The sequence below is a fragment of the Nycticebus coucang genome, chromosome 16, assembly GCF_027406575.1.
Source record: "Nycticebus coucang isolate mNycCou1 chromosome 16, mNycCou1.pri, whole genome shotgun sequence".
NCBI classification, from domain to species: domain Eukaryota; kingdom Metazoa; phylum Chordata; class Mammalia; order Primates; family Lorisidae; genus Nycticebus; species Nycticebus coucang.
The window spans coordinates 5,833,223-5,849,239 of NC_069795.1; the positions used below are offsets into that span (position 1 = coordinate 5,833,223).

General features: G+C 47.6%; 1 protein-coding gene across 3 annotated transcripts in view; it reads left to right on the forward strand.

Annotated features, from left to right (window-relative positions):
* The window catches only part of DSCAM (DS cell adhesion molecule), a 738,786-nt gene that overhangs the window by 673,025 nt on the left and 49,744 nt on the right, over window positions 1-16,017 (forward strand). For 2 of the 3 annotated variants that reach the window (XM_053565720.1, XM_053565721.1), the window contains 3 exons: window positions 3,105-3,293; window positions 4,428-4,718; window positions 7,945-8,121. In XM_053565720.1, the coding sequence (XP_053421695.1) occupies window positions 3,105-3,293; window positions 4,428-4,718; window positions 7,945-8,121 (657 nt within the window). Of the gene's footprint in view, window positions 1-3,104; window positions 3,294-4,427; window positions 4,719-7,944; window positions 8,122-10,222; window positions 10,331-16,017 lie in introns of those variants that run through there. The other variant, XM_053565722.1, reaches the window with a different exon arrangement.

Here is a 16,017-nt window from a genome sequence, read left to right on the forward strand (position 1 = left end):
TGGGCAATTTGTAGACCAAGGAAAGGGAGTTGATCAGAGGAAGGGGCAGAAGACACACAGGAAGGAGGGGTTGAGTCACAAAAGAGGCCCCAAGCTGGTGGCAGAAGATGTGGGGCCTAGACATGGGAAGGCAGAGAAGATCCTTTCTTCTGAGAGGAAGAGGAAGGGTGAAAAGTCAACTGGAAATGCATGACCACGGTAGGGTGAAGCTGGTGTGTGATGGAGCCAGCTCCTTCCAGCTCCTGAGACCAAGCTGCCCCGCCTCTTCCCTGCTTTGCATCCAATGGCCATAGCCACACTGGGAATAGTCACCTGCAACAGAAATCAGAAATGCTACAAATAAGGGTTCGTTTTTTCTTTTTCCCTCTAAGAGCAAGCTGTTGAAAATTTGTCATTCCACTGGGTGAAGGGAGTATTTTTCTTTTTTATAGGAAAGGGAGAGGTGAGGCTATTTTTTGAAAGTAGTTGGATGATTTGGGATGAGAATGTGTTTGTGGGTTTGAGAAGCGTGGGATGGGTTTGTAACAGCTGCCTTGAGAAATGCACAGGGAGTCATTAATAGAAGAACAAAGTCATTGCCAAGCAGCAGGGAGGACCCAGCTGCAGATAAGTAGCAAACATTGTAGTAGCCGCAATCACCACAATTTAGTGACTTTCTTAAATGATGCAGGACAGCCAAGGAGAAAAGTGGATCACAGGTTGTAACGCTGGTGACTGGCAAGAGAAGTGTGGCTACAAGCTCAAAAAGTGAGGGAAACAAGGCTCCTGCTGAAATGGTCTAGGCTGGTCAGAGAAACTTCTTATAGGAAAAAATGGAGGGCCCAGGGAAGGTTCAGGGGCTCTAGGCTCAAATGAAATGAGGTTTGGGCTTCGCAAGCATTGGTGTGTTGGGGAGGCAGATAGAACAAGAAGAGTGTCAGAGTATCCAAGACAAAGGTAACCAAGACATCCCTCAATAGAGTAAGGACCAAAGCCATCAGCATTGAGAGGTGCAGTACGTCTGGTGTGTCCACACCGATGGACTCTGATGTCACTGAGGAAGATACCAGGGAACAGGGAACCACATGGGCCCATCATCAAGGGCTCAGGTGGTGGAAATGGGAGAGCAGTGAAGTCTCCATCACATGCTGCATCTCCTACAGCTGCAATGTAGGTCAGCTATGACAGGGCATCTCAGGGCACACAGGTATAACCTTCCAGGTCTTAAAGGAGCTCTGACAAGCTCAGATGAGGAACTCAAAGGGGAGGAGTGAGGCTTAGGAAGAAGGAAGGATCCCACAGCTGCAGAGGGCCGGTGGGGGGGGACAAAAGGAGTAAGGAAGACCCTGACCATGGAGGACCCCGAGATGAGGGATCTCCATGCAAAGAGGTAAGGAAGACCCTGACCATGGAGGACCCCGAGATGAGGGATCTCCATGCAAAGGGGTAAGGAAGACCCTGACCATGGAGGACCCCGAGATGAGGGATCTCCATGCAAAGGGGTAAGGAAGACCCTGACCATGGAGGACCCCGAGATGAGGGATCTCCATGCAAAGGGGTAAGGAAGACCCTGACCATGGAGGACCCCGAGATGAGGGATCTCCATGCAAAGGGGTAAGGAAGACCCTGACCATGGAGGATTCCAGAATGAGGAATCTCCATGCAAAGGGGTAAGGAAGACCCTGACCATGGTGGAGCTCGAGATGAGGGATCTCCATGCAAAGGGGTAAGGAAGACCCTGACCATGGAGGACCCCGAGATGAGGGATCTCCATGCAAAGGGGTAAGGAAGACCCTGACCATGGAGGATTCCAGAATGAGGAATCTCCATGCAAAGGGGTAAGGAAGACCCTGACCATGGTGGAGCTCGAGATGAGGGATCTCCATGCAGGAGGGTAAGGAAGACCCTGACCATGGAGGAGTCCAGGATGAGGGATCTCCACGCAAGGGGATAAGGAAGACCCTGACTATGGAGGAGTCCAGGATGAGGAATCTCCATGCAAGGGGCTTAAGGAAGACCCTGACCCTGGAGCAGCCCGAGATGAGGGCTCTCCAGGCAGGGGGTTGGAGGACACTTAACCCTGCTGGCTCAGGGTAAGGAGGTGCTGTGGTTTGCAGGATGGGCTGTGCCTTGGAGCTCCACAGGGCAGGATGGAAGATTCCAGTCGCTGGCACAAAGACACTGTATACTCAGAGTTGACACCTTTGGCCCCAGAAATGCAGCTGCAGATAATAGGGATGGAAGGGATGAAGAAGAATGTGATCAGGGGTGAGAGCCTGGGCTTCAGGTGCTGGCGGGGGCAGAATCTTCCTGGGGGAATCGCGACCCCTCCCTGGCCCCTCTGGCCATTTCACAGGATGGCAATCGCGATTCATAGTTGTTATTGGTTGTTGTGAAAGTAGTTGTTGTTAGTGGTGAAAGTAGAGGTAATCTGGGTCCTGTCTAGGAATAATTGTTGGAGAGCATTTCCAGAGGAGGGAGGAGGTTTCTTTAAGACTTTGGCCTGGCTTAGGACTTGGAGCCACTGCCTTCACATCTGTGGACAGTCAGCCGCAGTACCTGCCAGACGCTGGTTGAGGAGATTCCTACCCCCACATCAATATCTCCCTTTCCCAGGACTTTGGTTCTCTAGTTTCAGCCTATGTCCACATGCAAGGATTCAGGCATGGGTGCTCCAAAGGGAAGATATTTATTGAGCAGCTTAGTCTTCACTCCCTGCTGCCCAATATGGCATTTTTGCGTTTTTTTTTTTTTTTTTTTTTTTTTTGGCCATGGCTGGGTTTTAACCTGCCACCTCCACACCTCCGGCATATGGGGCCAGCGCCCTACTCCTTTGAGCCACAGGCGCCGCCCCCCAATATGGCTTTTAAGAGGGAAAGAGCAGAAAAGTGGCTTTGTGTGCACCACACTACCCACGGGTACCGCCGCGCTAATGATGTCCACTGTGGGCCTAGTACCTCACTGGTGAATACATCACTGCACTTCTCCCAGGCTGGGTTAAATTTCCTAGAATCGGGAAGAGATAAAATGCTCCCTTCTGAAGCTGTTCCAACTCTGAGAAGTCCCTTTACCAGTACAAAATGCAGCCTCCAGCCGTGCTCACCAGACTGTCCCCCCCTCTGCAGGGTACATACTGCAGTACTCCGAGGACAACAGTGAGCAGTGGGGGAGCTTCCCCATCAGCCCCAGCGAGCGTTCCTACCGCTTAGAAAACCTGAAATGCGGGACGTGGTACAAGTTCACTCTCACCGCCCAAAACGGAGTGGGACCGGGGCGCATAAGTGAGATCATAGAAGCAAAGACGTTAGGGAAAGGTAGGTGTACCTCCCCGCGCGTCTGCACGCTCTGTCTTCCAGCAAGAAGTGGGGATCATCATCAGAAATTCCAAACCTGCTGGAATAAACTCTGTCACATCGTCCTCCGCTTGCTCCTGTATGTGAAATGTGTTTTTCCTAAAATGGGTTCCCCGGTGCTGCAGTGCAACGAGGGAGGTGGCTGGGCCTTCCCACGTGCTCTGCTTCTCGTGTTTGTGTTTTTCATTTGCAATATAAAAATGAAGAGTGTCCTATGAAAATCAAGGGTGTTGGAACAAAGAACGTGCCCATGGTGGGCAGCCGGCGATGGTGACATTTGTCCTTCCTGGCACCCATTTTCCTATAATCTTTTGTTGGCTCATTGTCCCCACCTCTCAGGTGGGGAATGAGTAGGGCAAGTCGGTTAACGCTTCAGTGAGACTTGGGGTTGCCTCCAGAGCATGGGTGTTCAAGGCAATACACCTCAGGGAAATGATATTCAGAAGAGAAATTTGTGGTCTAGGAACTCCAGAAAGAGGGAGACCTGCAGATCTCTGTGTAGTAAGGAGGTGGGTGTGTCCCCCCGTCTGGAACCTGTTAGGTGCGTGGGCTCAGACAGCAGAAGAGCCAGAGATCTAGGCTAACGGTGTTATTCCAGCCCACTGCCTGGGTTTTGGAAAACAAGCGTTAAGTGTTCAGATGATGTGGAAGTGAATTATGCAGAAATCCACCCAATAGGTGCCTTGGCTCCAAGACCAGGTGTCTATTGTCTATTGAGGGGCAGCTGTCACCACCTCCAAATTCAACTGTCCTCTTGGGAGGCAAGTCCATCCATGTGAGAGTGAAAACAGGCCTGAACCTTACAATAAACTGCACAGGAAACCCATGCGTGAGACAGCACTGCTATTCTGGCGAGTCTAAGATACAGAATAGTAACCTCCGCCCACCTGTCTCCCCTCCCGCACCCAGGTCATTATGGCCGGAGAAAGCCTGTTAGTCTGGACAGCCCCTATTTACAACAGAGGATCTCACGCAGCCTGTGACCAGAGTTAGAGGGTGCTCTGGCCTAGTGGAGAAGGCGGCTGAGGGAGATGTGGGAGGGCTCTGTGGCTCCGTCACGTGCCCTGTTAACTCACCCGTGTGCACTCCCCACAGAGCCCCAGTTCTCCAAGGAGCAGGAGCTGTTCGCCAGCATCAACACCACGCGTGTGAGGCTGAACCTCATCGGCTGGAATGACGGCGGCTGCCCCATCACCTCCTTCACGCTGGAGTACCGGCCCTTCGGGACCACGGTCTGGACCACGGCTCAGCGGACCTCACTGTCCAAGTCGTACATCCTGTATGACCTGCAGGAAGCCACGTGGTACGAGCTGCAGATGCGAGTGTGCAACAGCGCCGGCTGTGCCGAGAAGCAGGCCACCTTCGCCACACTCAACTACGATGGCAGTAAGCTGGACCCTTCTGTCTGGGTCCCTGTGCCTTCCCCACTTAGTGCCCTCACCACCAGTTAGGTCTGAGTGCCATTCACTTGGTTTTCTATGAGGCTCCCTCAATCACTATCTCCAGATGACCACGGCTGTGTGTCCAAGATAAGGGGCAGAAGGCCAAAGGGAATGTCCCAGGAGTCTTGGTGTAGGAATGCTTCTCCAAAAGGAGTCTCAACCACGTGATTCTGTGCCTTTGTCCGTGACCGACAGCTAACATTGTTTTTGCTGTCTCCCACCCTTTCCCTTCCATCCCAATCCACCTAACAACTTTCTTTTTTGCACTCATTAAGCCCTTGAACCACAAGTGCAAAAACAATTTTCTGAGGCAGAGGAACATGTGTTAGTCTCTGTGCAGAAGCAGGGCACAGGTGAAAATGGGAAAACAGCAAGACATCAGTGTGTGCCCCACACACACACACACACACGCACTTGCAGCATGCGTGTGCCTTCCAAAAACTAGGCAAGGTGTCTCTTCACATTCGTGAGACCAAAAATAAATGATTTCAACTTTCATCCTTTTTTCTAGTATCCAGAGCCATCGGTCGATATCTGAGGAAATGCCCAGCCCCAGACTCCTGAAAGGGAATGTGTCTGTGAGATTTAGCGAGTGAGAGGACTTTAGAAAGCACCAGTGGCAGCATATTGGTGCAGATTTCTGTACTTTGCAGTGATTTTCCTGTCACAGTAGCAGTGATTGAGCTCTGAGCTCTACTTGCCTGGGGAAACCGACAGCAGTTCCTGGGGATGTTTGGGGCTCTGATGTAGCTCCCCTCCGAGCCCTCTGTCCACTCCCCAGTGTCTGGCTGGACCACAGTATTGAGTGGGTTGGTCATGAAATACCCAAATTCCTCATTCGCCATTACCCCGGGGAAGAAAGGGTTTCCTCTTCTGCCAGGAGCATCTGGAGTCCCCTCATTAAAGCCCTGGCAGGCACTTCCTCTAAAGGGCGTGTATCTAGTTATCCTCCACCTCCCTCCATAAAGCCCTGCAGGAGCGTGGTTTACACCACCCTACAGAAGGAGTGGCCATGAAACTAAGGCCCTTGGAAATGACCAGAAGGAGCTTGGGATGTTGTTGGCTGGGACCCTCGGTTGGTTGGTCTCCTCAACTATCCCAGAGGGCCCAGAGCTGCTCTTCCTTCCCTGGCACGTGGTGCGGACCCAGCTCTGAATCTCCTGTCCCCACCCATTTCTCCCCCAAAGTCCTCCTGCCCCCGGAACCTGGGCTCCTGTGGGCACATGCAGCCCATGTCCTGGACCGTAGGGAGGTCCTTAGCGGGAGGCCCTGCTGGTGTCGGACACCCCAGTCTGAGGCCCTGGGAGAGTCTGTTCACCCTGGACTTTTCTTCTCAAGGGCAATGCTTTCCTTGGGCCCCTTCCTCTAATTTTTAGTGTCAGTTCTGAGTGATTTCATTCAAAGGTATTCCCATCACAGAGCATCACCCCAGGCAGAACAGCAGTTCTCACCTGGTTTCTCTCCTGAAAATCATGGCATTATCTGGCCTTGCAAAATAAGGACTTTGACACTCACCAGACAGAGTCCTCCGTCAACATGCAGGCATTTGGGTAGTAAGTGTATTTCTTACTTCAGATGGCTGACTTCTGATGTGCACACGCTGACCCACAGCTCCTCTAGGACACGTGCGGATGACAGAGTGCTTGGATTCAAGTGCTCACAGCTAATAATTTAATTAGAAACTGCTTGTGTATAGCATTTGAAACTGTGATTCTAACTTACAAAGTGTTGTGCAGATTTCAAAGTTTGTCCTCTAAAAACTATATAATGTTCTCACCTTACCCAGGCTCACAAACTGTGATGAGCTACATTTAAACTTCTGAAATCTTAAATGATGTTATGACCCTAAGAAATAGGAACGCCTATTTACACTCTCCTTGAGGGGGATTACAGATTTCTTTGAACCAATCTCATGGACAGATAGCTTTAATGTTTTTTGTCACCTCTGCCTAAAGGATTTTTTTTTTTTTTTTTTTTTTTTTTGGAGTGAACAAGCACAGCCAGTAGCCTCACACTTGCACCACTGGGCACCAGTTTTTCCTTTCCTGCCCCTGCCCCCTGCCATGCCTGAGCCTCGCAGCTCGGCCCAGGCCTGTGCTTGTCCTGGTTTTGTGGCGCCCTCCTCAGGGGCACCCCTTCACTGCCTTGTACCTGGGTGCCCGAGCATTTTGAGACTTGGGTTTTCAGCAAAAACACTGTACATTTGAAACAATACCATGTTCTTTTGGACTTTAGCAGAGATGATAGGGACTCGGGATTCTGTTACCCCTGCTCCACTTACTAAATGCAAGATGAAGATCATTTTTGCTCAGGGGGAAATTGCATTCTTTCTGCATTCTTTTTCCTAAAGCACTGACTTTCTGGCCCTTGTTTTACATGGAAAAATGGTGGGATGGAGCCTCTTACATAATGGAGGATGACAAGATACTTGCCCCTTAAAAAATGGATGTGTTGAAATCTCTGCACCCATTGTACTCAGCATCTGATAGAAGGCAGCTTAAAATAGTTCAGACTTCATTTTCCTTCAGTATTTCTTTGTGATTCTAAATAATCTGGATTTCATGACAATGTGCAACAGTGCCCTGTCGATAAGTAGTTTGCCTTAGAGACCTAGACTGGTCCCCTCTGAATAGTTGTCTGTAGCTCTTCTAAAGTCGATTTGGTCTTACGCCTATGACAAGAGGCAATTAGATAACCAAGTAAAAAGGGTTGTAACCTTCTTTAAGGCAGTCTCTCTGGTGCGCTCCCCTTGCAGACTCGCTTCTGTCCATTTGCCAAACACATTGTTCCTTTTTGGATGTGCAATTTTTCAAATAGTCTCTATCAATTGTACTGTGGTGACAGTGAGGAGCCACTTAATTCCCGGTGATGCATATGGCTTCTGTGAGCAGTGAGCCTGGGCTTCATGCTCTGAAGTGCCCGCACCCAGCAGTACATTGCAAAATGAATGTACCTCTTTCAAGGGTGTACCATGCTGTAGAGGAAATTGGAAGTTAGGGCAAAGGGAGGGAATGAACAAGAAAATAAATCAGCAAGAATCTAGAGATCCATTCCTCATCACCTCCAGCACCCTCAGTTCACGGGCACTATGTTGTAAGTGTCATCCTTAAAAATGCCACCATGCCATCTTCATTAATAGTCTTCTAATATCTAATTGTACCTGCTTTCAGGTACAATTCCTCCACTCATTAAGTCAGTCGTCCAAAGCGAAGAAGGGCTGACGACCAACGAGGGGTTCAAGATGCTGGTGACCATCTCCTGCGTCCTGGTGGGGGTCTCGCTGCTGTCCGTGCTCCTGCTGGTCCTGCGGAGGCGGCGGCGGGAGCAGAGGCTGAAGAGGCTGAGAGGTAGGTCATGACCAGCCGTTCACAGCCTCCTGCTACGGTCCCCAGCCAGACAGTCCCCGCCTGAGTCCCTGGTGGTCCTTCAGTGGCTGGTAGAGTCTCAGGGGAGAGCAGCAGAACCTTCCCATCTCCATCAATCAGATGTAGAAGGAAAGCCAACCCCTCAGATGTCCCTAAATCCTAGCTGTCTGTAGGCAACCCAAAAGTAATTTCACATGGGTTTTTCAGCCCCACTCTCATTCATTTCCAGTGATTCCAGCAAAGCTACCAATGATGGCTTCCTCTGAAAAGACCTGTCAGATCTGCCCTGGGAATGAGAGTTCTTTCATTGCCAGGAAGCGGAAATTGAGGGCTTACGGTCCTGGTAAAGCTTTGAGAGGCAGATAACACACGCTTCCCAAATAAGAAATGTGACCTGAAGCCCAGTGTAAGAGTTTCAGTCTAACTAAGAAAAAAAGTAATGGAAGATGGTGAACCCAGGCCACATGAAATCCACTGTTAACAGACACCAGGAGTATAATGTCCAGGTCTGTGTCACTCTGCAAGGTGAGGCTATTCCCAGGCTCTGGTCAGCAGCCTTCCCTGGCCCTTCTCCGCAATGTGTGAACAAGGACTTCTAAACATGAAACTGTGCAGGAAAAATGTGCCAGAGCCCTTTGCCCTTTGCCGAGAATATAACTAACACACTTTTTTTTTATAAAGTGGGTATATTATACAAGGTACTTGCATTTTAATGTCACTACTGTATGGAGTATCGATATGCCCAAACTTCACTGATCTATTTGGAAAAACTTGACCTCTTCTGTAAATACTCTACTTGACCGTATTCCAGTTAGAGCAGTGGATGTGGTGGGATTCCCCATCTTTAGTTATCTAAAGCAGTCCTTCTTATGGGGCTCCAACACATTTTACTATCAATTTGCTTTCACTCTGCAAACAGATTAAAATATTTGAAGTTCATTGCCCTCCATCTGTATGCTACATCCATGTATAATCAATATTCCATTTATCTAAATCTCCTGCAGCCCAATAATTCATATGAACCATCAGTCCCGTTGATATATTCTTTCTCAAGGATGCTCACCAATTATCTTTTAATTTTGCTGACATTACTTGATTGAATATCTATATCCTAAGTGCCAAATGAGGTGTTTGATATTCAAAGATGAAAAGATGTTTTCTAAACTTTAGGTTTCAGGTAGGCAGTCGGCCCATAAACAGCTACCTACCGGTAAAACGACGACAAAAATAAAAAAATGCCGTGAATGCTAAAATAGGGCTTTGAACAAATTCTATATAAGTACAAAACAAGGGTGGATTGATCCCAAGTGCAGAGAAAAAGGGGGGCTACCTCAGTGCTGAATAAAATAGTCCTGCAGAGCACCACGCTGCCCGACATGCAGAGACGTTCAGCCTGAAGTGGACTGTGTTGAGTGCCCTCCACGTGCGCTCTGAAATACCACCATCCTTCCTCAGGGGTAGCAGAGTCAAGGGAAGTTGTTACTGAGGTGCCGAGAGGGTGTGTCCTTATTACATCTGGACAACTATATGTACCTAGTTTCATTTAGAAGGCTTTGATTGTCCATATAACATCTCTTAAAACTAAAGATTTTAAGTTTTCTTCTTAATGATTTCTATTTCATTACAAAAGTTTGGCAGCAAATGGGTTAAGCATTCCGGGCAGTTCTTCCCAGCAGTCTACCCATTCTGCCAAATTTGTCTTTCTTTTTTCACCTGGCTCCTGTTGCTTGCTCTTCCTCCCCAGATATCATTTCATTTTTCCTACTCATACCGTAAGCAGTGGAAGCTTCCTTTCCTTACCAAGAGCATTCCTAGCTAAGGATGCTGCTGACTCTTACTGATTCCTTTAGAATGATGGAAGACACAAGCATCTTCTATTTTCAGTCTCAGAAGTTCCATGTAATTTAGTTGCTTGCTTAGCATGGGCTATGCCCAAGAGACATCCAGGGACTGGCATTTTAATCATTGGCATCTCCACTTGTAGACGTGAGTGTCCTATAGATGGGCTTGATAAAAAGGTGATACGTCACATGAAAGCACCTGGTCTTTCAGTCCCAGAAGTGTTTTGTTTTCTCTGTGCCAGAGAAAGGGTAGAGCCAACACAGGGTTTCAGCAGGAAGAAAATAAGTGCTGTGGCAAAGAAAAGAAGCACTCACATGAGATGCTAGGAGCAGAGAAGTCCAGAGAGGCAGCTTGCCGTGCACCGAGCATTGTGTAGGTGCACAATAAAGGCTGCGTGCATCAAGAGTCGGAAAAGAGGACGACAAGAATGCAAAGGGGGTTAAGTCATGCCTCTTCCTGAGGGCAAGTCTCAATGCGGACATACTGAAATAAATTTGATTCAACAAAGCATTGTAGATTACCATGGGCCAGGTTTTCTTTTTAAAACAAAAGTACCATTTGCTTATTATTAACCATTTCTGTTCTATCACCAGGGCTTGGCTAGGTCCAGGGAAGAAAACAGATCTCTAAGACCCTGTTTCATAATTATAAAGGGTGACACTGCAGTGGCCCTGGGCCAAGGGTCACAAAGGGCAGACTCATCTGTCTGCAGCTGTGTGAAGTGTGGTCCTACAAGGAGAGAATCAGCGGCAGAGGCTGGAAAGGGGGATGAAGGAAAGGCCAGGCCTTGCCCAGAAGGGTCTTTGTCTTTAGCCCTGAAATGTTCATTAATGACATAAAATACTTCCAACTCACGGAGGGGAACTACAGCCCCGGAATTTAAAGGTTCTTGTCTATTCCATGTCCCAGAGTTCGTGGGCAGCATCACCCAGTTACAGCCTGACCCACACAGGGTGGGGATTCTGTGCCTGTGTTAGAAGTTCAAATGCATTTGCAGTCTTTACAAGGAGAACCTCGGCACACAACATTTGGATTGTCCAAGACAAGGACCATATTGCCAGTAATGTGTCAATGTTGCCTGAGCAAACACCTATCAGGATCAAACATGGAAAGAAGAAAATTTGAATTATAAGAAAATATTGTAGGGGTCCCTAAAAGGTGTTTTTAGGACGATTGTATAAGGTCAGCCTCATATGATTGACCTTGATTGATTGCTAGAAACTACTAAAATGTTTATAAGCAGAGGATATTTTACTGTATAGATGGGCATCCTAGCTGGGTGAATACAATGTAATGTTCTTTTATGTTAAAAAAAAAAACGTAAAGAAAGAAAAGAAAATGGGACTCAAGCAGTTGAGCCAACCTATATTCCTACTTCCTAAGTACTTTACTAATTTTAGAGCATAGTGACCTCATAAACTCTAAATTGCCTGCAAGTGCTATTTTTTTTTTTTAATCTACAACCTTATCCAGGAGTTGAAAAGCATTTTGCTTTTAGAGATGCCCTCATTTCCACCCAAATTCTAGATCTTTTGAAGTTCAAGGCTACAGGGCAAGTCACTGCCTGAGCCCAGAAGCCCCCATCTTATAAAAATATGGTTCCCATATCAAGTGATCAGCTCCAGTGTGTCTACAAGCCTCCTCCTTCAGTATGAGTTCACTCAAGAAGGTTCAAGCCTCTGATGGTACCACTCAGTATGGGCGGTGCCAGCCCCAAGTTCCAGACTTTAAATAAGCCAGAGATAAAAATCAATGGGTAATACAAAATACGACCACGATTCTGTGACAAAATGCCCCTCTTCCCTTGATCAGAAATGTATTTGTTACTTTAAATATGCTTCTAAATGGATTAATATTATACAACTGATCAACTCCAGAAGACCATTCCCAGAGGGAATCTGGGCTTGTGGCACTAGGTGGGTGCCCTGCAAGGGGTGAGCAGTGAGGAGTCATCACCAGCTTAAGTTCCAACCTGCCATTTAGCTGTTCTGCAAACCAGCCCAGAGCTTTCCTCATTTGTAAAACCAAAAACTAACTTGAACTTCACTTACCTAAGCAGCAATGTACATCTAAGAGCCTGATGACACTTACCCTTGAGGCAGCCTCAAGGAAGTGAAGATGTCCCAGCACTAAGGGGTAGAGCCCTCATCAATGTCTTGTTCCTTAGTGGAGAAACCGGACGTATGCACCCTACAGTTTCGTCTGCCAAGCTGAGAGAGGCCCAGGCCGTGGTGGAGGAGGCTCTGCGAGCCGGTCCTCTGAAAGGCTTTACTTCAGTGCTTTGTCTTTCTGCCTTCTTTCCTTCCTTCCCTTCTCTCCCTTTTATCTCCCTTTCTCTCTCTCTCTTTTTTTCCCTCTTTCTTTCTGCTTTAGTTTCTTAGTAAAATTATTCTTTTAAAACTCCAAATTTCTGGGCGGCGCCTGTGGCTCAAAGGAGTAGGGCGCCGGCCCCGTATACCAGAGGTGGCGGGTTCAAACCCAGCCCTGGCCAAAAAAAAAAACTCCAGATTTCTTGTGGTAGAACTAAGTAGAAAAATGTTTCTGAACCTGAGAAGGGGGGGGTGAAGGAATCCAGGGCAGGCGTAGGTCAAGAGCTGCCGGGGGAGCTGGGGCAAGGAGGGGAGGCTGGAGGGAGTCGCGGTGCCGCCCCGGCCCTGGACCCTCACCTCGCCTGCGTGTTTGGTCCTGGCTTGCACTCACAGTTCTCTCAGGTCACACGCATGTGGCTTTCTCTTTTCGAATGTACATATTGCCACGGTTTGCCAATCAGCTTCATTTGAGCCTGCTGACGCTCAGATGTCCTATTTGGGAACTTGTAGAAACTTAAATGCAGGTGTGTAGTGCTCACAGAAATAGCTACTTTATGAGATCTATTTCAATTCTGCAGAAAAGCAGAGACTGCGTGAGGGAGCCTGCACATAAAAGCTCTCGTTGGATGGGAAGCAAGGTCAAGCCTGCCACCCCCGAAATGGTCTTTTTTGTTGATGTGGGCAAGTGACTGCCCAGTGGAGCTGCCAACGAAGCATATTCCACTGCGTCTAACTAGAGATTCAGACATAGAAACAGTCATGTGGCTATAACTAAGACTCTCCTTTTTAAAACTCCTTTTTAAAAGAAACTTTTGCCCATGTGAAATCAAGGCAATTCAGACTCTCAGAACTTGCAGAGCTGCAGTGCCCAGTGACTCGCTGTGCCATTGTGCGGCACGCACTGCCTTGCTGATGTGGACCTTCGTGCTATGGGCAAGCACAAGAGGAGAGCAACAGTCCACAGAAAGAACACAGGCAGAGGGCGAGACCAACCTGTTGTCCTCCTAACCCAACCGGAGCAGCCTTTCCCAAGAGTTGATTGAACCATGTATTAATCTACAGAGGACCAACTTTTTTTTTTTCTGCTCCTCTTCCTGTTCCATAACACTTTACTCTACACTGTCTTATTTAAGTTTCTCAATAGCTGTGCAGAAAGGTCGAGTATGAACTTGGCATCATAAGGCCACATGTTGCCGACATGAAAACTGAAGGTCCGAAAGGCTCTGTAACTGAGCTCCTTGTCTAAAATCACGTGAGTTGGGGCAGAGTCAGACTGGAGCCAAGATCACGGTCCTCTTTCCAGGACACTTCTGCAGGCTTTGGAATATGCAATTAGGACACAGGCCATCCCATCAGCATGAAGCAAGCTTTAAAACGGTGGTTCTCAACCTGTGAGTCACGACCCACAGGAACTGTATAAAAGGCTCATGTCATTAGGAAGGTTGAGAACAACTGCTTTAAAAGGTTTAGCAATTAAACATGGGATGAAAAGATGTATTAACATATTATCCATAGCTACTTTATGATTCTTTGTCCATCAAAACTCGGTTTATTCATTTTCTATTTCAATATTCACCACCCCTCCCCCTGCCCCTTCCTTCTGGCTTGCCTGTGCGTACCTACTGTTCTCTAATTCTTTTCCCCACTGAAGACCTGAAACAGTAGTCTCTGCCCACCTACATTACCGCTCCCCACTCCCAAATGCTCTGTCCCAGCCCTACTGCCCACTGAAGACAGATGATCACCACATTCTCCTTCCAGCCATCACTTTGCCCTTTTTGCAGCATGCAGAGCATTAGCAAATGCTGTCTTTCCTCATTTCCATATCACTAGATCAGCCCAGTAGCAGCTTCCTTCATTTCCCAACCCAGCAGATTTAAGGAAGAATGCAGAGCCCAGGACGGACACCTGGGAGCAGCAAGGGGCTTTAGAAAGATGTCACAAACTTTAAGACTGCTCTTGAATCTATGAAAAAAAAAAAATGTGACAGGCAACGTTTTGTGTTTGGGCAAGGAGAACGCGGCTTGGGAAAATGTTCTCATGGGGACATTTGGCAGGTGGAAGGGAGAGCAGCTCCACATCTGCTTCACCTGATGGGTGCCAGGAAAAGTGCTGTCCCAACCAGAAGATGAGGACGAAGAATTATAAAAAGGGGTGGAGCCCGTAGCTCAGGGGGTAGCGCGCCGGCCACATGCACCCAGGCTGGTGGGTTCAAACCTGGCCCAGGCCTGCTAAAACAACAGTGACAACTGCAACAACAAAATAGCCGGCGTTGTGGTGGGCACCTGTAGTTTCAGGTACTTGGGAGGCTGAGGCAAGAGAATCGCTTAAGACCAAGAATATGAGGTTGCTGTGAGCTATGATGTCATGGCACTCTACCCAAGGGTGAAAAAGTGAGACTGTCTCAAAAAAAAAAGGTAACGGAGAGGGGAGGGAGGGAGAAAGGAAGGTAAACAAAGAAGAAATAAATGGGAAGGAGGAGTCAAACTCAGGATGTTTGAAAAATAAGAGCAGATAGTTTAAATTGATTTATGTTTCCAGAACCCCCTCAGCCTCACGAAAGCCAGGGAGACGTTGCTTTTTGCAAACAATGGTGGCAAAGGACTATTACACATATTCCAAAGCATAAGTAGCATAATGCAGGCACCAAGAAATGCTGATTCCCAGAAGGGAAAGAGCCTCATCACTACCATGTCTGGAAAGATCAGAAAAGGGTTGTGGGGTTCCAGTCCCAAGACTCCGAAGGAGAACAACTTAGGAACCCAAATAATTTTTTTTTCAGATGTAAGCCCAGGACTTTTGTGAATAATCTTTGAACAATCAAAGGCAAATTAGACATATTACAAAGTGATTATACAGATAGTCCCAGACTTATACAATGGTTCAACTTAAGATTTTTTTCAACATTCCATATAAGCCAGCCTTTGAATTTTGCATTTTGATTTTTCTCCCAGGCTGTTGTTATGTGATACGTGATAAGCTTGCATGAGATATTTGACAGTTTATCATAAAGTAGACTTTGTGTGAGATAATTTTGCCAAACTACTGTGCTACATTGTGCTTCTTTCTGAGCATACTTAAAATAGGTGAGGCTCGGCTATGATGTCTGGCAGGTTGGGTGTGTGAAGTGCATTTTCAGCTTGTAAGACATTCAACTTTTGTTTGGTTTATGGGGATGTAACCCCATGGAAAGTCGAGCATCCGTACTCTGCACCCATTTCCAAAAGCATAGATCCTAAACATTGCAGATTGAAATTAATTAGTTTAGGTTACAGAAAGGACAGTTTGTGAGCAATGAGAGGCCTGGGGATCCCATTTGCATTGTGACAGGGCTGAATGATGGGAGTATGCCAGGCTACCACTGGCAGGCTGATGGGAGCTTGGAGGTGACATACATCCAGGTGGGAAAACTAGTGAACTGGAGGAAAGAATCCACATTTTAAGAGATTTTGAAAGGCTGGAACCCAGAAGATAAAATGCAATAGGGGTAGCTGTGAAGTCTTCTATGTAAGTTGTAGAAATTCATCTGTGACATGTGACTTCTGACGGGCACCAACCTCTCACTGGTGCACTGGGAGAGAATCACATTAGCAGCTTCTGCACTCAGCCCCAGTTAATAGAGAGATAAGAAACCACGTCCTCTCCTAGAAGATAGTCCCAAATAGGGAATTACCTAGAAATAATGCCACATGAGGAGAATTTAACCTGGAAAAGAGGAAGCTGAGGC